Genomic DNA, 25639 nt, shown 5'->3' on the forward strand with positions numbered 1-25639 from the left:
CTTCTGTCCCTTTCCTCACTGTGAGGTTCATCCCAGTGCCTGGTTTCATTGAGAGTACAGCATTTCTTCTTTTTGTTTTTGATAATAGAGGCAACAACTTAGAGCTGGAGGGTTAAACATTAGGGGCAGGTTTAAGGCTTCTTAGCCACTGTTGCTCTTCTTTGTTTGAAATCATAACATTCCTCCTGGGATCTGTTTGCTTTTGGAGATTTTGTCCATAGTCATCTCTTAGCTCCTGTATTTTCAATGTGAGGCATACAGAAAGCAGTATAGGCCCTGACTCTATTTTAAAATGTACATGGGTAGTTTTAAATCTGTTTTAAAACTAATAGTATTGTTTTATATTTATTTTATCACATACTTGCAGTGCTTCAAATGAAAGGTGTTGACCTAAAGTCCTAACCACCGGTTGAAATATTTTTCTTTGAACATACATTCCACATAGCAAATGAATGATAAACAAATAAATATTAGAAATACAATTTTAAAAAATAGATTGCCTATCTGTAAAGGCCAGATTATAAAGATTTTATATGCTAAGGGCTTTAATTATTTAATCATAACTAAAAACACCGTGAAAAATTGTACTTCTAGGAAAGATTGGTTAGTGTAAATCTGATTTCCCAATAAAAATTGGATCACTGATTTTTTATTATAATTTTTTCAGAAAAATTGTACTGAAAAAGATATCCCCCAAAAATGTATGCTACATGTACTTTAGATTGTTTTTTAAGGCCTTCATTTCTTTGGGCTACCCCCTTTTCTTTTGCATTGCAAGTCTGATTAGAAAATAATGGTAGTTAATCTTATAGTTTTATATTACACTCACATATATGTGTAATTTTTTAAATTCGTTTTGACTGAAGTGCATTGTGAAAGGTTATAGTGACATTCGCTATTCTCTTACCTGTTATTTTTCTGTTCATTAACATTCATTCCTCCTCCATTCCTCCTACCACACATAGGTGTTGTCTTCCCTGTCCAATTTACTTTCTTTTATTTTTGCATTGTATAGTTAAATTTTATTTAAAAGTTTAAAAAGATACTTTGCTTATGGAATGTGTCTTCCCTTAGGCTGTGTTTTATTTTGTTGTTAGGATTATCAGTTGTTTTTAATGACACTGCCTTTTCTGTTCCTTCCTTTACCTTAGATGACTTTTGTAAAAAAAAACAAACAAACAAACAAACAAAAAACTTCTTCTTGATACTCTTTCTGTGTTGTGCTTTGACTTCTCAGAACATTGGAAAACCAAAAAGGCAGTGGAGTAAAGAAGAGCCCTATGTTGTGCGGACAGTATCCTGTTAAAAGTGAGGGAAAGGAGCTGAAGATAGTTGTACAGCCTGAGACCCAGCACCGAGCTCGGTACCTGACTGAGGGTAGCCGTGGCTCAGTAAAGGATAGAACACAGCAAGGCTTTCCTACAGTAAAGGTACTTATTTTATTTAGCAAAAGAATTTTTTCCAGTTTTGCTTACTAGTTATTTTGTTTTTAACTGGCAAAAGCTGCCTAAAATAAATGGTAGGAATACCATATATAATGGAAATTAAAGCAAGTCTGACTGAATCATAAGCCCAGTATTGTTACTTTAATTTGATTTTTAGTTTAGATGAAAGGGGAAGTGAGAATGTGTTCCCAATAATATTTGGAATTTATGAATTATGTTCCCCTTATATTTGACATTGGTAGCAACTATATTCAGTTCTTCCCAAACTTAGTATTTAAGAAGAAATTTTAAAGTGAATTCATTTAAAGTGAAATATTGTAGAAATTAGTATGGACTTGGAAAATAAGGTTTTTGAGATGGCTAAAGGAATCAGGACTATTCATTTCAGAAAAGAATTAGTTGATAGATAATTCAAATCTTCAGTTTGAGAAATAGGATATTAACTGATTCTTCATCTTTTCAGAATTTAGACTAAAAGAAAAAAGGGGCTTAAATTTCAGCCCCTGGGAAACTTTGTTACAAAGAATATTTCTCTTTGAAGATAAACCAAAAAGGAGTGAGTGGGGGATGTTTAACAAGTGTTCCTACCCCTTGTAAAACATTAAACGTAGGAATTTTGACTAGTCACGTGGTAAATTCTTGTTAAACACAGTTTGTGTAAATGTAATGTTAGTATTTACTTGGCTTGCTTTTCATTTTAAATTTTAATGGAATAATGGTAGAAATTTAGGATCAGGAAATCTATCCATGGTCATTAATAAGGTTGGTTAATAGTCCCACGTACAGTATCACTCCTATCCCTCTGCTACTCGTCACACCAACCCCATCCTCATTCCCCCAGACTCAGAAGAAATAATAGGTAAATGATAAGTTTAAGTCATGCTTTTTATAAATATTTGTTTGACCAGACATTTTGATAGGTTGGTTAGTATTTTTAACCCATATTGATCTGACTTTAAGTTATGCTTTGGTTAAGTACTCTCTGGTCAGAAGTATTGTTAGATTAATTATCTCTGATAGGGAGTGAATTGACCTTAAAAGTTTATCTATTCATTCATTCAACAAATAAGCACCCCTCTATGTGCCAGACACTGCTCTAGGTACTGCTAGTGGTTTAGGTAGATTGCTTCTTTGTCTACTTATTTCCCTCATGATATCATTTCACAGAGATATTGCTATACTGGGTTACAAAAGATGTATGAATCTTTTAAAGTACTTTGGTGTACATTGTACAAGTTATTTTGTGATTTTATGCATTCTATATTAGTAGCTTCAGTATTTAACTATAAACCTGAACAAAAATCAGCATTGGAAAGATTTGTTCCCAAATGCTATTTTATTTATTCATTCTTCAACAAATTATAAATTATAATTTATGAAAGCATGTTAGAGACCTGTAAGAATCCATAGATCCTGGTTTGAACTAACACTTTTTCAAACCATAATGTTTTGGCCCAGAATTTCATGATGTTGTGGATATGTATCTAACCTATGCAAATGAGTTACATTTCCTTATTATTTACGTAGCTGTACTTCAAATACTTTTCTATTCAAATAGTTTTAAAAGAGTAAAAATTCAGTATGTGAACACATTTGATGATGATGATGATGCCACTAACATAGTTTAATGAATTTTCCGTTAGTAGGGATGGTAAATTTTGAGTAACCCACATGCTTTGGCAGTCCATAAATTTATAAATACATAAAGGACTGTGTATTCATTTGCATCTGGTTGTACAAATTAATTGTAAATGACAATTTATCATTAAACATGTAACATTTTAATCAAAATGTGATTATTACAGGATTAAAACTTAGAATTTCCTGCAAAAACTTAGCCAATTCTCCTCTTTATGAAAATATTTTACTTTTGGTTTTCTTGAAGATTTAAATTATTTCTTTACTGTTATCTATTTATAAATGTAGAACTTGGTCTTAAATGTTTGATTTGACAATTAGATTATTTGAAATGCTAATTAGTCTTTATGTTCTATGTTATCTCACTCCAGCTGGAGGGCCATAATGAGCCAGTAGTGTTGCAAGTGTTTGTGGGCAATGACTCTGGTCGAGTGAAACCACATGGATTTTATCAGGCCTGCAGGGTAACTGGGCGAAATACAACTCCCTGTAAAGAGGTGGACATTGAAGGCACTACTGTTATAGAAGTTGGCCTTGATCCAAGCAACAACATGACATTGGCGTAAGTACTTAGTAAAAATTTTTTCAGTATACATTACACTTTTGCAGTGGGCAGGAAAAAAATTTTAGTTTCTAATGTAAAAAAAAGATTTTGAGTATTTTATTAAAATGTTTAAACATTACAAATAAAAACGTAGATTAATGCAGAATGGTAATTGGTCAAAATGAGCTCTTTTCCCTTTGCCATAGAATTCCTATGATGAAAGGTAAGGAAATAAAAGCCAGGTGGAATAATGGCTTTTTTGGAAATAATATGGACTAATTTGTTGGGACTAATAAAAGTAACATTAAAAATAAAAACTACAAACCATTTGATTTGTTCTCCTAAATTCTTAGTATTTGCATTAGAAAACTATTTGACAGAGACCTTTCATGGTACCTTGACCCATCCTGATGTGGAAAAGCATGTTGCTGTTCTAAATTCACTTTCTATTTTTGTTTTCCTATATTAAAAAAGAATGTACTGGGAGTATGTTTTTTTTTTTTCCTGCCATATGCATTTTCATTGCCTAAAAAATATGAGGTGTTAATAATTTAAATTAAAACATTTTTTTCTTAAGCCTTTTGTTAAGGGGTTTTATCCTAAATTTGAAACCATAATAGCAGCAAATATATTGATAAGGGGTAGACTTATGTTGTAATTATTTGTATTGAAATAGCTAATGACATTTCTCTATTTAATTTTCAGTTCCCTTTTGAAAGCCATTTTGAGTAATAAGAGGTTAATTGGAAAAGAAAGTTTTTGAAAAATAGTAGACTTGTTTTTTAACTTTTGAAAATTATGAAAATATATATAGTGGAAGAAAGGAAGGGAATTACTGGTTATAAAAATAGTACTTATTCATTATAAGTGTTTTGTAACCTTGCTTTCACTTACCATCAGCATTTTCCATATAGTAAATATTTGTTGGCATATATTTTAATGGCTATGTAGTGTTCCGTTCTTTTGGGGACAGTTTGCTAGTGTGTTTTTGTTTTTGTTTTTGTTTTTAAGTAAAATTCATTCCTTCTATTTTAATATCTGAATTAGCTACAAAAATAAAGAGGCTACATTTATCTATTTATGTATTTCAAGTGTATTTATTTTGAGAGAGAGAGCAAGCATGCAAGTGGGAAAGGGGCAGAATTAGAGGGGGGAAGAGGGAATCCCAAGCAGGCTCCATACCACCAGCACAGAGCCTGATGTGTGGCTTGAACTCAAGAACCCAATACCATGACCCGAGCTGAAATCAGATGCTTAACTGACAGCCACCCAGGCACCCCCATTTATTTTCTAAAAACAGCAATTGGGATGCCTGGCTGGCTCAGTCAGTAGAATATATGACTCTTAATCTCAGGGTCATGAGTTTGAGCCCCACGTTGAGCATACTTTAAAAATAAATAAATTAAAATTAAAATTAAAAAATGGCTAAGGTGCCTGGGTGGCTCAGTCAGTTAGGTATAGGGCTCTTGATTTTGCCTGGGATCATGATCTCGTGGTCGTGAGATCAGGCATATGTGGGGCTCTGTGCTGGGCGTGGAGCCTGCTTGGGATTCTCTCCCTCTCTTTCTGCCCCTCCCTTGCTATGGCAGAAGTATCTCTTGTAAGCTATTACTTACGTTCCGATTTTGAAATAGTGATTTTACTTTACTACTTTTTGCATTATTGTAAATGAAAAGTTGTCAAGGTTAAGAATTATGAATATTCAGAATTTAACCTTCTGTATTTTTTGAATTTGGAACGTTATAATTGTATTACATATTCAAAAAATTAATAATTAGCAAATTTTTTAAAAAAGAAACTTATTTGGTTAAGAATATTGTGTTATTTATATAACAGAAAATATTGGTTAATGTATTTTTTTCTGTGTCAGGGTGGACTGCGTAGGGATATTGAAATTGAGGAATGCTGATGTTGAAGCCAGAATAGGAATTGCTGGTTCCAAGAAAAAAAGCACTCGTGCAAGATTGGTTTTTAGAGTTAATATCACAAGGAAAGATGGCTCCACTTTGACACTGCAAACACCCTCCTCTCCGATTTTATGTAGTAAGTAAGAAAATACATATCAAGTTTTTTTTGTTTTGTTTTCTATTAATTTTCAGACATAGCTAAATTTCAGATGTTTTAAAGACTGTAGCTTATAATGGTGCAAAATTTGAAGCATTTTAAAAGTTGTAGTCAGGTTTCCTAGACTATAGGTGGATAATTGCAAGTAAAATTGAGAAGATATGTAGCATTTTGTAGTTCCCTATTATTATCCCATACTACTTTTAAAGGTAATTTGAGGGGACACCTGGCTGGCTCAGGTGCTAGAGCATGTGACTCTTGATCTCAGGGTCGTGAGTTCAAGCCCCATATGGGCTGTGGAGCCTACTTAAAATTAAAAAAAAAAAAAAAATTTTTTTTAAAAGTACTTTGAATGGTTTACCTGAATTAAATTCCAAAGCCAAAGGATTCTTCATTGTGTGATAAATTGCTGTGATCTTAAGTCTGTTTGGTATTAGAACATAAGAAACATTAAGGTAAGTAGAACTTTGTAAATATACAGCAGTTGGAGTTCTGATTACAAATTAAAGCATTAAAGTATAGTTTTCAGAAGTGGGAATCATAATTCTTATTTTGCTAATCTTGGCTTAGGAAGTAAATGATGTGTGTACATGTGTGTTTAAATTTAATCTTATTGTTGTATGTGCCTCACAGTATATTCTAGTTTCCCTATAATGAGCATTATTACAAGCAGTAAATAGAAAATTTTTTCCCTTATGTATCACTTAAGATTTTCATTGAGTGTAATTTTCTTTAGCATTGCTTCATTATAATTTACACCTGAATTCAGAAGAGCAGAATAGACTGTTCCATTCAATTGAATTTCCTGTTGGGTTGTTTTGGGTACTATGACCTTGCTACCCCTAGGAGAGTTACACAGCCTTTGTAATTGTATTTTTGTTTTGTCAAATTATTCATCCTTTGTAAATCTTATTTTCCCTTTCTTTTAATTCATCTCAAAAATGCTTATAGCCGTACTTTAGCTTAGCAAACACCATAGTCTTTTTTAAAGTACTAAAATATCTTTCTGATCTCAAGAGAGCTCAGTTGGATTTCTCTATTTTTTGTTATTATAACAAATTTGTTTTGATACTAGTATTTCTTTAGGCTATTTCTGGGTGATGTGCAATTATAAATAGACTGCTTTTACAGATCATATATTCCATGTCCATTCTATTACATTTAGATAAAGACAAAATAAAGAGTCTATAGATGGTTTATTGAATTCTTAAGCTTTTCTAATTGGGGTGCTCCAATTCTGGATTTACTATAATTTGTGATATGTTCCAACTTGACTCTTACTAGGATACAGTTCCAATTTTAGTGGTGTGTATGCATTTATTTTTTTATGTGAAGTAATACTTTGAGCATGACCATAGCCATTCTCTGGAGGCCAGAGCCAGAAATGCTAGATAATTCACATCCTACTACTTTAGCAGAGACTGGCAAATGGTTGCCAACTTTATGTAATCATTTGCTCTTTCTTTCATTAGTTTGTTTAGTCACTTCTTCATTTTCTGTTTCATTAAGGTATTGTTAAGATATATATTCAGCTAAAGGTGGTAGAGAATACAAAAGAAATAGAAAACATGATTTTCTGAAATTTCATCTGTAATTATTATCATTTGTTAATTATCACTATTAAAGATAATATATGTCCATATTTCAAAAAGTCTCTCTCTCTGGGAGTCGAGGTGGGGGGTGGATATGACAGCCCTTAGAAGCAGCAGCGCACAGTGGAAAGGATATACAGTTAATGATAAAAGTTAACATGCTTTGAACTCTGTATGCCGGGGATTTTGTTTATAAGCATTGTATCATTTACTCTTCTCTGTTACCTTATATGGATTCCACTCTACAGTTGATGAAACTAAGACTTAGATTAAATAACTTCCTCAAGATCACGTAGCTAGTAAATAATAAGACCAAGATTCACAGCCTCTTTTAGCCACTATGCTATATTGTCATTACAATCACTTAAAATTGCAGTGCTGAAACCAAGTTTGAGCACTTTATTTCATCCTAGCCATGGCCTGTGAATGGTTAGGTCAATAGTTACAGAACGAGATTGTGTTAGTGAACTGCTTCCTCTACCTAGGAGATTTATGTTGTGTAATTTAGACTTTATGAATTTAGAAAATAGATTTCAGTTGGGGGATTTTACTTGAATACCCATATGGTCCCTTCCATTTTCTTTTATAGAAGTCATTTATTATGGAGATGTAGGATATATATTTTTATTCCTTTAATTGACTATTTGTTACTTTCCATCTGCTTAGAGAAATTGGATTAGATACAAATGAGCAGTACTTTCTTTGAAAGAAAGGGATACTAATGATGAGGTCTTGCCATCTGTGACAACATAGATGTACCTACAGGGTATTATGCTAAGTGAAGTAAGTCAGGCAGAGAAAGACAAATACCATATGATTTCACTTATATGTAGCATCTAAAAAACAAAAGAAATGTGAATAAATAAAAAGAATAAGACTTGTAAATACAGAGAACAAACTGATGGCTGCCAGGGAGCTGGGGGATGGGCAGAATGGATGAAGTGGAGTAGAGGATACAGGCTTCCAGTTATGGAATGAAAGAGAATAAAAGGTACAGAAATACAGTTAATAGTATTAGAATAGCATTGCATGGTAGGTAACATATGATAGCTGAGCTAACATATGATAACACTAACATATGATAGTGAGCATAGCATAAGGTATAGAGTTGTTTAATCACTGTGTTGTACATTTGAAATTATTGTAACATTGTGTGTCAATTCTCAAATTTAATATTTTTTGCAAGAAGAAATAAATAAAGAGGCAGTAATAGTTGCCATGCTTCTTTTAATTTGCAAATATGTTTAGACAATAATTTCCCTATTTATTTCTTATTGTTATTTTCATAGAATTTCATGCAAATAGGATTTTTTCCTTAAAATGTATAGCTAGCTTTAAAATATTTCTAATAGTGATTTCTATGAATATCAATTAGGTCTAATCATTTAGGCAAGAGTCTAAGACTCTTACAAAAAAAAAAATTACATAAGTAATCTCTATACCCAATGTGGAGCTTGAACTCACAACCCTGAGATCAAGAGTCACATGCTCTTCCAACTGAGCCAGCCAGGCACCTCTAAGCCTCCTGACCTGTACATTCCTAATGGATTGGTGATTTGATTTTTCTAAAAACCTGTCATCTTATGTAATGAGTGTCCTTATTCTGTGTTCAGAATGTAACTTTACTTGATCATGAGTTTTCTTTAAATACACTACACAGCAGTCTGTAGGTTGGTCAGTCTTTTTTATTGTTAAACTGGTAACAAAATGAAATATTAAAAAAATTTTATTACTTTTTAATTACTGTTGTTTAAATATTAGCATTAGGACACACAACAGGTGTCCTACAGGTGAGGGGCACTTGGGTGGTTCAGTTGGTTAAGTGTCCAACTTAGGGTCAGGTTATCTCATGGTTTGTGGGTTCGAGCACCACGTCAAGCTCTCTGTGTCAGCATGGAGTCTGCTGCGGATCCTGTTTCCCTCTCTCTCTGTCCCTCCCCAGCTCATGCTCTCTCCTTCTTTCAAAAATAAATAAATATTAAAAGTTTAAAATGTATGCTTTATGCATGTAGGCAGATGCAGAAGAGAGAGGAAAGAAGACTGGGATAATCATGCCCAAGCCCTGGTTCCAACTCTTCCGTAGTTCACTCATTTCACCTCTCTAGTGAATATTAATCTAATGGAGTTTCCTGTTAATAATAGTGCTACATTATCCCATTTGATCTTAACAATAGTACTGTGTTATTAATAAAATAGAAATGATTAGTTTCACTTTTTGTATAATAGGAGAGGGATGAAACTGTTCAGGTTAAGAAATGAACAAAGAAATAGGAGATAATCTGATTTTTTTTGTTGTTCATTGTTTTGAGCTGGTGTCTACTGCAGAATATAGGAAAGATTTTATTTTTATCAATTTTAATATAATAGCAGATATACTTCTTAAATTGTATAGCTTATAATTAGGGTATTAACATATAGGCACTTAATTATCTTAAATTTATGTACAGTCAGTCTTATGCTTTCTGTCCCATAGAAGATGGTTTCTTTTTTTTCTTTTATAATAGTTCACTGAGATATAATTTGCACACCTTGCATTTGAGCCTTTTAATGTGTACAATTTTTTATCATATTCAAAGTTGTACAACCATCACCATGATCTAATTTTAGAACATTTTTATTGCTACCTCAAAAAGAAACCCTGGGGTGCTGGGGTGGCTTAGTCGGTTAAGTGTCTGACTTCAGCTCAGGTCATGATCTCACAGTTCCTGAGTTCAAGCCCCATGTCGGGCTCTGGGCTGACAGCTCAGAGCCTGGAGCCTGTTTCAGATTCTGTGTCTCCCTCTTGCTGTGCCCCTCCCCAGCTTGTGCTCTATCTCTCAGTCTCACTCTCAAAAATAAATAATCATTAAAAAAAGAAAGAAAGAAAGAAAGAAAGAAATCCTGTAACTCTTAGCAGTCACTCTCTATTCTATTACTCCAGACCCTGGTAACCACTGTTCTATTTTCTGTCTCTATGGATTTGCCTATTCTATACATTTCATGTAAATGGGATCATACACTGTGTGGTCTTTTTATCTGGCTTCTTTCACTTAGCATAATGTTTTCAAGATCCACTGATACTGTAGCATATATCAGGCACTTTGGCTAAATGGTATTCCATTGTTTGGATATACCACAATTTGTTTATCCATTCATCCACTCATGGACATTTGGGTTGTTTCCAACTTTTGGTTGTGAATAAGGCTACTATGAAGATACGTGTACAGGTTTTGTGTGGGCATGTGGTTTCAGTTCTCTTGAGTATAGACTTTGGAATAGAATTGCTGGATCATATGGTGGACAGTTTTCTTGTTTAACATTTCTTTGAAGTTCATTTATGACTAATAGAAGACAAGTTTTTTAAAAAGTAAAAAACCATTTCTCTGTACTTCTATTCCCTGTTTTAACATCAGTTTTCTGAAAATATTGAAGGGAACTGAATTCTTTGTTTTAATTTTATGATCATTTTACCTCTGTTTTTCAATAATTTTATTTGAATTATTTTTGAAAACAAAATATGATTTACTACCAAAATATTTGTATTCATTGGATTGGTCAGCAAATTTTGGCAGGCAGTAAAATTGTTCAGATGGGCTTTTTTTTTTTTTTTTTTTTTTAACAGTTGTGCTTATTGGGGCTACAATTTACTTCATAGAAACAGTACTGTATTCTAACAGAATACTGCCTGATTGACATTCTGTCATCATTTATTCAATATAAATGCATTGTGCCTCAATCCTGGCTATTTGTTAGTCTTCTGTGGTACATTTAGGATTTACAAAAAAAAAAAAAAAAAAGCCGCTTAGTTAGAATCTCCAAAGTTGGATCTTAGCAATGTTTTGAGAAGACTTCATAGCTAATTTTTTTTTAAGCTTATTTATTTTGAGAGAAAGAGAGCATGGGGGGCAGGGTGCAGAGAGAGAGAGAGAGAGAGAGAGAGGGAGAGAGAGGGAGAGAGAGAGAGGGAGAGAGAGAGAATCCCAAGCAGGCTCTGCACTGCCCGCTCACACCCACGAACTGTGAGATCATAAGCCAAGCTGAAATCAAGAGTCAGATGCTTAACCAACTGAACCACCTGGGTGCCCCAAAACTTCATAGCTAATTTAAGGGATAGTTACAACATGCCCAACTCTGGAAATAAAGACATGATAGCTTAAGGAGCTTACTCTAACAAGCTAGAGGAAAAAACAGACAAGTCAATGTCCTGTTATAAAATGATATAAAGACTATAGTAGGGGTGCTTGGGTGGCTCATTCAGTTAAGCATCCAACTCTTGATTTCGGCTCAGGTAATGATCTCTCAGTGGGGAGATCTAGCCTGCTTGAGATTCTCTGTCTCCTTCTGCCCCTTCTCCTGTGCACACATGTGCTCTCTCTCTGTTTAAAAAAAAAAAGAAAAAAAGCAACAATAGATGCATCAGTAGGGTACAATGGAAACATTAGGAAAGAAGACCATCTTGTTTGGAGATAGTAATATTTGTGCAGTATCTAGAAAGACAAATAGAAGTAAACCGGGGCAGGACAGGGTTTAGATGAAGATTATCCTCGTCAGAAGGAACAGTGAATATAAATCTACTCCATGAAAGTGTATGCTTCTTTTAGGGGAATTAAAAAGAGTTTGATATGATTGGAATAAAAAGATACTATGAAGAAGTAGTAAGATTTGAAGCCAGTAGAGCTAGGCAAGATCTCTTTTGTAAAGATTTGTGTGTTGAGCTAAAGAATTTGAATTTTAACCTGACCACCTTAGGAAGCCTGAGGCTTGCACTTCGGCTTTGGAGTGGGATATGAGGGAAGAGGAAAAGTAAACATATAGGTAATACACAGTGAAACAAAGGACCCAAAAAATCTTTTTATTTAAAAAATTAAAAATAAGAATGTTGATTATGGGTTTTTGGTTTATGTTTATTTCCATGAATATAACCTTTTTGGCAGGTTTGAGCAATTGGAGTAGAAAGAGAGGTGAAGAGGAAATAGGTTAGTATGAAGGGTTAGAATTGGAATGGGAGGTAGAAGGAAACAGGAAAATAAGAGGGAGGTAAAAAAGAAAGAGGGGCCAAAGGTGATAGAGGTGGAAGGGAGGAGAGGAAACAGACACTTCATCTTCCATCTAGAAACACTCAGTGGAAAGAAGGGCTATTGCCAGAATTCATGTGCTTTGTGACGTTCAAAAAGAAGTCCTACTTCTATTTGTTAGTTTAACAATGACCATTGGCTCCATTGTCGGTTTTTGTTTGTTTGTTTTTAAGGGGATGGAAGAATTATCCCCTTTTATATTCTTGATGCATTTCTATTTCTCCAGACAATACAGGCATACATTTTTTATTTGATGACACTAGATCAATCTAAGAGTATCAGCTTGCATACTTTTTTAGTATCCACCCCAAATACTAATTTTTTAAATACAGCAAAATAAGAAGAAATAGCTTTCTTTGCTATAATGTATATTGGATTTTATCTTACAATGATTATTGTATTAAATCTGACTGAATTTAACAAGTTTCTACCTCCCTTGTTTCTGTGTATCCCACAACTTTAGGAAAAGGATAATATCATTGAGTAAAGTTTCCAACTCTTCAGAGACATTATCAAAAAGTTTTACCAATTCTTTTGGCACTTTGAAATACTTGCTTTGTTATTTTTCAGTATTCAGATATTCATTTTTTTCCCTTTATTTATTTATTTTAATGTTTATTCATTTTTTGAGAAAGAGAGAGAGAGAGACAGAGTGTGAGTGGGGTAGGGGCAGGGAGAGAGAGAGAGACAGAGAATCCAAAGCAGGCTCCAGGCTCTGAGCTATCAGCACAGAGCCCAGTGTGGGGCCCGAACTCACAAACTATGAGATCATGACCTGAGCTGAAGTTGGATGCTTAACCAACTGAACCACCCAGGTGCCCTTTTTCAGCTTTATATTTGAGGCTACTATTTGAAAAGCATCTAGAAGCACATTGTTTTTATAATATCAGAAAAGTGGCTGCTTTTTTTGCGTTATAATTTTTTAAGCAGTGTGATCACTTTGAAGAACTGGTTTACTAATTACTTAAAGATAAAAATAAAATAGTTAATGCTTAAATAATACTGACTTTACTTCTGTTTAATATAATGTCTGGGCTGTTGGGTAACCATTAAACTTTTTAATAGAAAGGACCTTTTAAGGTCAAAAGTTAAATTATCTTGAACAGTAACAGACTAGTTCTTTGTATAATGTAAATACAAGTATGTAGAAGATGTATACACGTTGTACCTTCAGAGGAGTCTCATTTGGCCATCTTATGACCTTAATACATAAAAGGAAAAAATGAGATAGGAAAAAAAAGTTTTGATAAGCATCACTGAAATGGAATTTCCACATAGTATTTGAAAATGGGGTGAAAGGTTATAGACTTTCCATTCATTTTGTTAATACAGTGTGTTCATCTAATTTTGCACCTCTTGTTTTCTACTCAAAGTAATATTTAGTATTTTTTTAATGTCCTTTTAAAACAAATATCTAGTTCCAGTGTTACTCTAAAAAGCTATAAATTAAGGGCACCTGAATGACTCAGTTGGTTAAGCATCTGACTTTGGCTCAAGTCATGATCTCATGGTTTGTGGGTTTGAGCTCCGCATTGGGCTCTGTGCTGACGGCTCATAGCCTGGAGCCTGCTTCGGATTCTGTGTCTCCCTCTCTGCCCTTCCCTTGCTTGTGCTCTGTCTCTCTCTTTCTCAAAAATAAATAAACATTAAAAAGCTATAAATTAGTTAATTCTTCATTTAAAGGGGGTATATGATTGCCAACACGTGACCAATAACCATTTCCATTGTCCTCATGCATTAACCCTGTGTGTTCTAACCAATGTATATGGATATACATTCACAATTTCTTTTAAATTCTTAGACATTCCTGAAAATGTCATTTGCCATTTAAATATTTTAAAAGGCTAGGATACTTACTAGTTTGTATCAATAAGTGAGGCTAAATGATGTTGCAGTAACAAACTCAGTGGCATTCAACAGTAGTCCTACTTCTCCCTCACTTTGTGATAATACTGACTGTGGTTTGGAAGTGGATCCATTTTCTTCATTGTCGGATCCAGGCTGAAGAAGCTGCCTTTATCTGGAACTTTGCCATTTTTGTAGTAGAAGAAAAAAGGAAATGGTGGAACCACGTGAGGTTCTTATAAAGGTTTTCCTTGGAACTGGCACATTATTTCAGGTCACATTTCATTATACAAACAAGGCACATGGCCAGCCCTGATGCGAGTGGAGCAAGAATTACAGCCTTTCCACGAGGAAGGACCTAGGGAAAGAGGAACAGTGAATATTTTGACATTAAATATTTCCCATATTGTATTCTTATAAGGATAAAATTAACTATTTAAATATAGAAGTGTCTAAGAAAAAAGCTTTTCCTAAAGTTTAGTGGAATATTTTATTAATTTAGAAGGTGGTGAGTTGTATAAGCCATATTTAAGTTTACCTTTGCAGTGCATATGTTGTGAGGGTTTACTAAAATGCCACATAGTATAATCTGTGTCCAAGTGCTTAACCTCCTGGGGAGCAGTTCTTTTGAGTACTTAAAAGGTATTTATTTGCATACACTAGCATCCCAGAAAACCAGTAGAAAACCAGTCCTTAGGTATCAGTAAGGAAGAATGTTTCTGGAGTCTAACATAAGGGGGAAACTGGATACTATATTCACTTCTTGGATATTTATTTATAGTATATATTGAATATTAATTTTGTTCATTTAACTTTAATCCATTATTTCCCAGATTTACTTGACCTTGAAACCTGTTTTGCTAAGCAATACCTATAAAATTCTCACAGAAATCCTGGCATGAGGAAGTTGTTAGGCTAATTATAATCAATTCGTTAGATCTAGCCCCTGTCAGTACTTTCCAACTTATTTGTGTTATATTTAAAAAAATTTTTCTAATGTTTACTTATTTTTTAAAAACATTTTTTAATGTTATTTTTGACAAACAGGGAGAGAGTGCATGAGTGAGGGAGGGGCAAAGAGAGAGGGAAACACAGAATCCAAAGCAGGCTCCAGGCTCTGAGCTGTCAGCACAGAGCCCGACGTGAGGCTCGAACTCAGGAACGTTGAGATCATGACCTGAGCTTAAAGTCAGGCGCTTAACTGACTGAGTCTCCCAGGAGCCCCTGTTTACTTATTTTTGGGAGAGAGAGACAGAGCACGAGTGAGGGAGAAGGAGAGAGAGAGAGAGGGAGACACAAAATCTGAATCAGGCTCCAGGCTCTGAGCTGTCAGCATGGAGCCCCATGTGGGCCTCGAACCCATGAAGGGTGACATCATGACCTGAGCTGAAGTCAGCCGCTTAACTGGCTGAGACACCCAAGGCGCCCCTCAACTTCTTTGTTAATTTTAGCAGTGGTTAGTTAGTTAAATTTAAAATTTTAAAAACAAGTGCATTTTATTTCTTAAGCTCAGGTTATCCTAATTCAGGGACATCCCCTGGTAGAAAAAACTATTCTAAATTGGATTCAGTCTGTTTTTAGGTGTTCTTCTGGTATGAAGCCTCTTGAGTCCTGGGTGTAGATACTTAAAGAAACCGTCAGTACCACTCAGAGGCACACATTGCCTCAAAAATCTTGTACTATAATGGCAAAGCATAGCTGACATTTTTGAGGTTAGGGTTGTGGGACAAGGTTGTTTTTAAGTAGAATTTTTAAAAAATATTAAGACAAAAAAATGCCTGAGCTCACATTTTAAAACTTTATTATTCACATAATGAGAAAACAAAGATGACATGTAATAAAACCTAATCTTAGACATTAATCCATCCCTACAAAATCTTTTAAGAGTTATTAAAAATTAATAGGGCTTTCCTGGGTTTTTTTTCTCTGTTAGGGTGAAAGTTAAGTTGCACAGTCCAGGATGTCAAACTCAGGGGTCAACAAAGAGAACTTCTTTAGAACTGGATAATTGAGTTGATTTTAGAAAAGAAATAAGTGTTGGTGGTTCTTTTTATGGAACGCTTATGTGTACCCACAGCTCAGCCAGCAGGAGTGCCAGAAATCTTAAAGAAAAGCTTGCATAGCTGTTCAGTGAAAGGAGAGGAAGAAGTATTTTTAATCGGCAAGAACTTTCTGAAAGGAACTAAAGTTATTTTCCAAGAAAATATTTCTGGTAAGTAGGCATAGTACTGGTACTGAGATTGTTGCATGTTATACTTTGTTATAAAGGTATAGTTACAAAGTAAAAAAAGTTTCAAAATTTTAGTAAATTACTGTTTTTATTTCAATCAGATGAAAACTCTTGGAAGTCAGAAGCTGAAATTGACATGGAATTATTTCATCAGGTATAATTTAAGCCTTTCTATAGTTTGTTTTTATTTTGTTTTGTTTTTAGTTTGTTTACTCTCTGAGAAATTGTTTTGTTCTGAAATTTTCCTGAATCAACAGATTAAATTTCTTCTTTATGTGGGTTTCATAGAAATCATTTCATTTTCTTTCTTGAGTTTCTTTAATTGAAGTAGTATTATTCCACAGTTCTCTATTTTTAAAAATTAGGAGCATTGGTAAATTACCATTTTTAATAAATGAGACATTTCTTTTATAAGATTTGTTTGCTCTGAGGATTTGGATTATCCTAACCTACTATTTGGTTAAATCAAAGGGAAACTTATTTGTTGAGTACCTGAAGTGTTTTGTTTGTCAGTTACTTTTTTTGCAGAGGTACTGTTTGTTATACTTCTGTTAAAGAGTCTGTATTTGTAGGACCTCATCATGTGTATTATTCTCAAAATGACAAGGAAAAAGAGCTTAAAAACAAGGATAAAAAAACTGACTTGAGAATTAGGATGTAGAACAAATGGTATCAAACTTAAAGAAATTGGTACTAGCAGAGAAGAGAAGGATAAATTTATGAACCAATCAGATAGAAGACATATGCAGAAGAGTAGCACATACAGGTGTATATCACAGGGAGAGAACAGCAAAGCAGAAACAAACTAATGTGTAAAATACCTAAAGCCTAAAATTTACCATTAAATACTAATTGGAGTCAAAGCACACGAAAGCAAGCAGAGAGCTGAAAGAGACAAAAATTAGAGATGAACCATTTTATCAAAAATGTTTATAATTTCTTTTTAGTTTTTAAATTTATTTCTTTCCATTTTTTAAAAAGTAAAATTTAAAATGTATATCTGTTATAACATATTGCCATATTCAAAGCTAAGGGCACAATATTCCCTAAGGCTGCCCTCACTTCAGATACCAGCCACAAGTTCAGGGGTCTCCTGACCACTCTCGTTTTTTTAACAAATGGCTTCAAATTTAGGGGTTCCCACTCCCCACTCAGATTTGCTAGAATAACTCACAGAAATCAGGATGCACTATATTTAATTTCAGTTTTATTACAGCAAAAGGACACAAATCAGAACCAGCCAAAGGGAAATATTCGTAGAGCTTGGTATGGGAAGGTCCCAAAGACAAAGCTTTTGTTGCCCTCAGGGAAACCTTACTTACACTCTCAGCACATCCATGTGTGACAATATGCAGAGTATTATCAATTAAGAGGTTTACCCAAGCCATAAGTCCCCTTCATAAATCACATTGTTCTGTACTGATTGTTCAATAGTCAGAGCCCCCAGTCAGAGATAATTTCTATCAGACGGGAAATTCTAGGGTCTTCAAGATCACCAAAAACTAGACCTTAGTCTTAGTAAAGTATATGGTATCATATAAAGTGGGGGGTTTTATATACCTAGACAAATGCTTTGTAGAAAGTTTTCCTCTAGTTTATGCTACCACATGCTGTCAAAAAGAGATAGTAGGACTTAATAGTCATTCCTTTGTCGCATATACCATTGGGCAATCTTTTTTTTTTTTTAATGTTATTGAATGTTAAGTTTATTTATAAACTTCTAAATAATAAATGCTAATTTATTAAAATTTATTAAAATAATGTTTTGTTTTGTTTTGTTTTGTTCTGTTTTTTGAGAGAAAGAGAAATCCTGAGTGGGAGAGGGACAGAAAGAGTGGAGACAGAAGATCTGGAACAGGCTCCATGCTGACAGCAGAGAGCCTGATGCAGAGCTCAAACTCATGAATCATGAGATCATGACCTGAGCAGACGTTAGCCTCTTAACTGACTGATCCACCCAGGCACCCCTGGGCAATCTCTTTTTTTTTTTTTTTAAAGGATGTCATGACTTTTATTTATTTATTTTATTTTTCATTTCTTTCTTTCTTTCTTTCTTTCTTTTTTTTGAGGTTCTGGTTTCTTTTTTTTTTTTTTAATTTAACTTTATTTTTTATTTTGTAAAATTTACATCCAAATTGGTTAGTATATAGTGAAGCAATGATTTCAATAGATTCCTTAATTCCCCTTACCCATTTAGCCCATCACCCCTCCCATAACCCCTCCAGCATCCCTCAGTTTGTTCTCCATATTTAGGAGTCTGTTTTGTTTTGTCCCCCTCCCTGTTTTTATATTATTTTTGTTTCCCTTCCCTTATGTTCATCTGTTTTGTCTCTTAAAGTCCTCATATGAGTGAAATCATATGATTTTTGTCTTTTCTCTGACTAATTTCACTTAGCATAATACCCTCCAGTTCCATCCACAGAGTTGCAAATGGCAAGATTTCATTCTTTTCGATTGCCGAGTAATACTCCACTGTATATATGTATACCACATTTTCTTTATCCATTCATCCATCGATGGACATTTGGGCTCTTTCCATACTTTGGCTATTGTTGATAGTGCTGCTATAAACCTGGGGGTGCATGTGTCCCTTCAAAACAGCACACCTGTATCCCTTGGATAAATGCCTAGTAGTACAATTGCTGGGTCGTAGGCTAGTTCTATTTTTAGTTTTTTGAGAAACCTCCATACTGTTTTCCAGAGTGGCTGCACCAGCTTGCATTCCCACCAGCAGGGCAAAAGAGATCCTCTTTCTCTGCATCCTCACCAACATCTGTGGTTGCCTGAGTTGTTCATGTTAGCCATTCTGACAGATGTGAGGCAGTATCTCATTGTGGTTTTGCTTTGTATTTCCCTGATGATGAGTGATGTTGAGCATTTTTTGATGTGTCGGTTGACCATCTGGATGTCTTCTTTGGAGAAGTGTCTATTCATGTCTTTTGCCCCTTTCTTCACTGGATTATTTGTTTTTTGGGTGTTGAGTTTGATAAGTTCTTTGTAGATTTTGGATACTAACCCTTTCTCTGATATGTCATTTGCAAATATCTTCTCACATTGTGTCGGTTGGCTTTCAGTTTTGCTGATATTTATTTTAATGTTTTTATTTATTTTTGAGAGAGAAAGAGAGGGAGACACAGAATCTGAAGCAAGCTCCAGGCCCTGAGCTGTCAGCACAGAGCCCGACGCTGGGCTCGAACTCACAAACCATGAGATCATGACCTGAGCCAAAGTTGGACACTTAACTGACTGAGCCACCCAGGCGCCCCTGGGCAATCTCTGTCATAACTGCAGTTCTAGCACTTGCTTTGTCATTAACCATCTATGTTACCTAAATAAGAGAAAAAAACACTTTTGTGCCCCAGTTTTCTAGTCTATAAAATTTTACTAGATGGGGGCACCTGGGTGGCTTAGTTGTTAAATATCTGACTTCAGCTCAGGTCATGAACTCAGTTCGAGGCCCACATTGGGTAAGCTCAGGCCCCGCTTCAGGTAAACATGAGCCCTGCTTCAGGTGAGCCCTGCTTCTCTCTCTCCCTCTCTGTCTCTCTCTCTCTCTCTCTCTTTGCCCCTCACTCACTTGCACCCCCTCTGTCTCAAAACAATTTTTTTTACTAGATTATTTGAGGTTCCTTCTAACATTTTATGATTTCTTATACAAGTTATTAGATCAGACCATTCCCACTCTCCATGAACCAACAGTGGCTTCCTCTTGAGGACTTCTAGAAGTTAGGGGCAATGTAATATGACTCTTCTGTGTTCCTCATAATATTAAGCACTTAACAGATACTCATGCAAAACTTGTTAGTTTATTTTATTTACTTTGAAGAAAAAGAGGACTCTAGGGTCTGTGGTTCCTTTTTCTTCCTGAGGGCACTTCAAACCCTGATTTCAACCAGGTTTTTGCATACCTATAGTTTTGGTCCTGACTGAAGGTTTATTTATCCATGCAGTACTTCTGTGTGTGCCATAAACATGTTTTGGGTTTTGATGAGTTGGTTAGATTAATGTAAACTCCCTTGCTAGTAATATGCCTGTGTTTCTTTCTTTCTTTCTTTCTTTCTTTCTTTCTTTCTTTCTTTCTTTCTTTCTTTCTTTCTTTCTTTCTTCCTTCCTTCCTTCCTTCCTTCCTTCCTTCCTTCCTTTCTTCCTTTCTTCCTTTCTTTTTCTTTTCTTCCTCCCTCCCTCCCTTCCTTTCTTTCTATCTATCTATCTGTCTGTCTATCACCTTATCCTGTGATGCAGCTTTTTGGAAAAGAAAATTAGTTCTGGGGGCGCCTGGGTGGCGCAGTCAGTTAAGCGTCCGACTTCAGCCAGGTCACGATCTCGCGGTCCGTGAGTTCGAGCCCCGCGTCGGGCTCTGGGCTGATGGCTCAGAGCCTGGAGCCTGTTTCCGATTCTGTGTCTCCCTCTCTCTCTGCCCCTCCCCCGTTCATGCTCTGTCTCTCTCTGTCCCAAAAATAAATAAACGTTGAAAAAAAAAAATTAAAAAAAAAAAAAAAAAGAAAAGAAAATTAGTTCTGGAGACGGAGAAACTCACCCTATAAATTACACAAAATATTAATAAGATGTCCCCAAACAAATTATAGTCTTAACTTGCTATCTCATGTAGAACTATATTAAGAAGTCTTTGTTCCTCCTCCTCCTCCTCCTCCTTGTCCTCCCTCTTCCTCCTCCTCCTCCTCCTCCTCCTCTTTGTCTACCTCCCCCTCTCCCCCTTCCTTTCTTCTCCATTCTTTCCTTTATCCTTTTTTCCTTCCTTCCTTCTTTACCTTTGAGGCATGGGGTAGCTAATATTCTTAAAACAATTTTTTGCAGGGTAGTTAATGCCAGCTACCATAGATTAAAGAAGAGTAATCATAAAAATAAGACATGGTGGAATGAAAAGGAATTAATGTCCTTATTTGGTGGCTATATCTAGAGGTCCTGGGGTTTTTGCAAGCAAGTATGTATAACAAACTAAAACATAATATGATTTTTCATTAATTCTGTGGTTCTTCTCTTCATTTTTAAGTTTATCTTTTTCAGAGAACTTTCTCTCTTTTTTTTTTTTTTTTTCTTTTTTTTCTTAAGGGACTCTCTGGGAAGTGTTTTAGAATGGGATCACAGTGGAGATATAAAGAATTGATCCAACAGATTATATTAAAATTTAAAAAAATTAACATTTAGGAGTGCTTGGCTGACTCAGTCAGTGGTGCATGTGACTCTTGATCTAGGGATTGTGGTTTTGAGCCCCACATGTAGAAATTACTTAAAAAAAATAAAATCTATTTAAAATATTAAACATTTAGAGGGAAGGATACTCAAACAGCAACAGAAAAGAAATTGTGGTCCATACAGAAATATCAGGCCTCTACAGAAAAGCTAAAAGGACCTCCACAATATTAAAAATTGATGAAAAGATAGTATAGTAGAAAAGACCACTTAAAGGTAACCTTGCTGGGTTGCCTGGGTTGCTCAGTTGGTTAAGCATCTGATTCTTGGTTTAGCTCGGGTCATGATCTTGCAGTTTGTGAGTTTAAGCCCTGTGTAGGGCGCTGCACTAAGAGTGCAGAGCCTTCTTGGGATTCTCTCTCTGCCCCTACTGTGCGTTCTCATGCTCTTTCTCAAAATAAAAAAATAAACTTTAAAAATATTTTAAAAATAAAGATAACTTTGCAAATTACAATTATGAGTAATTGTAATGACTATTCATTTGCAATCCCCAAATCAACTCCTCAGATATTAAACTTTTTTATTATTTAAAAATTCAGATTAATGAAATCTGGGAAAACAGTTCTTTGTTTAATATTTGGCTCTTCTATTCAAAGCCATAATAGGTATGCAGAGTCATTTTATTTATTACCATTTTAACAATTCCAGATGAATTCTGTAGGAATTGCCCATTAAATATATATAAAAGATATAGATCTTAAAAATCAATATGTAATAGATCTCATACATATATATAGATATACATATAGTCTTTTTTTTCTCTCTATATGTGCATTTACATATAGTGTTAAAGATAAGTTTGTTTTGAAAGAAAGCAAGAGAGTTTCACAGCTTGAAATGTGGAAGTGATTCAAAAAGGGAACTAGAGGCGGGGGCCGCCTGGATGGCTCAGTCAGTTAAGCATCTGACTCTTGGTTTTGGCTTGGATCACATGATCTCATGGGTCATGAGTTTGAGCCCCACGTCGGGCTCCACGCTGACACTGCGAAGCCTGCCTGGCATTCTCTCTTTCTCCCTCTCTCTCTGTGCCCCTTCTCTGCTTGCACTCTCTCTATCCTGCTCTCTCTTAAGATAAATAAACTTTAAAATAATAATAATAATAATAAAGGGAACTAGAGCCTGGGTGGCTCAATCGGTTAAGCATTGGACTCTCGATTTGGGCTCAGGTCATGTTCCTAGGGTTTGTGGGATCGAGCCCCATAGCAGTTTCTGTGTTGCCAGCATAGAGCCTGCTTGGGATTCTGTCTCTCTCTCTCTCTGCCATTTGTCACCTTGTGTGTACTTTTTCTCTCTCGCTCTCTCTCAAAATAAGTAAACATTAAGAATAAATAAACATTAAAAATAAATAAAAGTTTGTGAGAGAGAGAAGAAGGAGAATCCCAAGCAGGATTCTTAACTTAACCCAGGCACCTCTAAAGAAGCAAACTTTCTGTCACTATTCATAATTTACTTATTTTTTATTTCAAATCACTTGTAGAATTTCTAGATTCAGATTGAGGCAGTATGAAGGATTAATATCGAAATAGGTTCATTTGGGGGCGCCTGGGTGGCTCAGTCGGTTAAGTGTCTGACTGCGGCTCAGGTCATGATATCGCGGTTTGTGAGTTCGAGCCCCGCGTCGGGCTCTGTGCTGACAGCTCAGAGCCTGGAGCCTGCTTCGAATTCTCTGTCTCCTTCTCTCTCTGCCCCTCCCATGCTCATGCTCTGTCTCTCTCTGTCTCTTAATAGTAAATAAACGTTTAAAAAAAAATTTTTTTTTAAATAGGTTCATTTGTGTTTGTTTTTAATTTTTTTTTTTACATTTATTTTTTGAGAGACAGAGCACAAGCAGGGGAGGGGCAGAGAGAGAATGAGACACAGAATCTAAAGCAATCTCCAGGCTCTGAGCTGCCAACACAGAGCCCAATGTGGGGCTCAAACTCACAAACCATGACATCATGACTTGAGCCAAAGTTAGACACTTAGCTGAGTGAGCCACCCAGGTGCCCCAGTTCATTTGGTTTTTTAAAGATTCCATTTTTTAAAAAAATTTTTAATGTTTGTTTTTGAGAGAGATAGAGCACAAGTGGGAGAGGGAGGGGCAGAGAGAGAGGGAGACACAGAATCCAAAGCAGGGTCCAGACTCTGAGCTGTCAGCACAGTGTCTGATGCAGGGCCCAAACTCATGAGCCGTGAGATCATGACCTGAACCAAAGTCAGACACTTAACCAACTGAGCCACCCAAGCCCTCTAGTTTTTTAAAGATTTCAAATTAAGTTTAAGTATGCTCTCCAAAGCAAGTGTAATAAAAGTTTTTAAATACAAACGAGGAGGACACCTCACAAGAACATCTATTCAACCATTTCTTTAACTGTAGGTAGTTTGTGACATAGTTACAGTGTTTAAACAAAAGAGTAAAATTAAGAGTCGATGGAATTTTAAAACTGTTTCTTAGAAATTGGATCATTGCAGGTACATTTCTTGATGACCTCATGTGCACTGAATCTGTGCTCTCAGATTTTTGTCCCTCAATATCTGTGGACATACACACATGTATACATGTTTTTTTCATGTGGCTTAAAAATGTGTTTTTGTTTTGTTTTGTTTTGTTTTGTTTTGTTTTGTTTTTGAGATGGCTAACTGGGCTTAAGAAGCCTAACTGCCATAAATCAGAAGCTGTTTTGACTATTTCATAGTGTCTTAAGATAGCTTAGAAACAAAGTAAGTGCTCAGAAATTGAAACCTTGACCTTGATCCCACTTGTCATTTGATCTATTCAACTGAATCAACCAACTATAGTCTAGCTAAATAACAAACGTCATCAAACTCACATCACCTTCAGTTGTCAGTATTGGCCTTCTGCATATCACATCCTAGTAGAAAAACATAATCATTACCCCTTAATATTCCTTCCCAGTTCTGTAATGTACTGGGGAAGAAGGGCATAAGTCAGATATGGTTCATGGTTATCTTCCAAGAAGATGCAGTCCCTGGGGCGCCTGGGTGGCGCAGTCGGTTAAGCGTCCGACTTCAGCCAGGTCACGATCTCGCGGTCCGTGAGTTCGAGCCCCGCGTCAGGCTCTGGGCTGATGGCTCAGAGCCTGGAGCCTGTTTCCGATTCTGTGTCTCCCTCTCTCTCTGCCCCTCCCCTGTTCATGCTCTGTCTCTCTCTGTCCCAAAAATAAATAAACGTTGATTTAAAAAAAAAAAAAAAAAAGAAGATGCAGTCCCCTTGAATGAGTGCTGGTGAAGCATTTATGAACTTTTTTCTTATAAGGATGCTTCTGCCAACTATTCTGACAAAAAATAACTTTGATTTGCTCTATTTGACTTTAAATGAAAATTAACGTGGTTAGGAAGTAGTGTAAATTGCATTGTAAAGTACATTTCACAATTAATGTTGTCCAAAACATATGATAACTAACATTGTGCTTGGTGGACGTATTTTTCCCTTAAAATTATATTCATTCTTTTATTCAGCAAATATATTTGCATGTATTTTGTATAAGATACTTAACAGTGGATATAGAATAAAAAAGAAAACATCCTAGGTTCTTATGGAGCTTACATTCTTGTAATTGGAGAGAGACAAAAAACAAGCAAATAACTACAGTAATTTCAAGTGGTGCTAAATGCTATTTTAGAAATAAACAAGATTATGTGACCAGGTTGGGAAGGGTGCTACTTTAGATAGGATGGTCACAGAAGACTTCTCTGTGGAGGTAACATTTGAATAAGACCTGACAATGGATAAGGAACTAGACATTTGAAGAGGTGAAGGAAGAATATTCCAGTGGGAGAGACCAGCAAGTTGTAAAGCCTCTGAGGTAAAAAAATGAATTTAGTATGTTAAAAGAATGGACTAAGAAGCTCAGTGTAGCCAGAGTGTAACAAGCTGGGGGAGAATGGAAAAGAGATACAGTTGACAGGAAAAGGACCTTGTAAGCCACTGTAAAACATTAAAGGCAATTTTAAGATTAATGTCCCGATGCCTGTGAATCTGAGCTTTAAAATACATTTTTTCCCTAGTCAGACTC

At 35.3% G+C, this 25639-nt stretch overlaps 1 protein-coding gene across 11 annotated transcripts in view; it reads left to right on the forward strand.

The window, feature by feature from the left end:
* Positions 1-25639, forward strand: part of NFAT5 (nuclear factor of activated T cells 5) — a 119525-nt gene that overhangs the window by 66161 nt on the left and 27725 nt on the right. For all 11 annotated transcript variants that reach the window (XM_045443329.1, XM_045443330.1, XM_045443331.1 and 8 more), the window contains 5 exons: positions 1238-1430; positions 3455-3645; positions 5498-5670; positions 16260-16394; positions 16514-16566. In XM_045443329.1, coding sequence (XP_045299285.1) covers positions 1238-1430; positions 3455-3645; positions 5498-5670; positions 16260-16394; positions 16514-16566 — 745 coding nt within the window. The remainder of the gene's footprint in view (positions 1-1237; positions 1431-3454; positions 3646-5497; positions 5671-16259; positions 16395-16513; positions 16567-25639) is intronic.

Source organism: Leopardus geoffroyi, chromosome E2 (assembly GCF_018350155.1).
Source record: "Leopardus geoffroyi isolate Oge1 chromosome E2, O.geoffroyi_Oge1_pat1.0, whole genome shotgun sequence".
NCBI lineage: Eukaryota > Metazoa > Chordata > Mammalia > Carnivora > Felidae > Leopardus > Leopardus geoffroyi.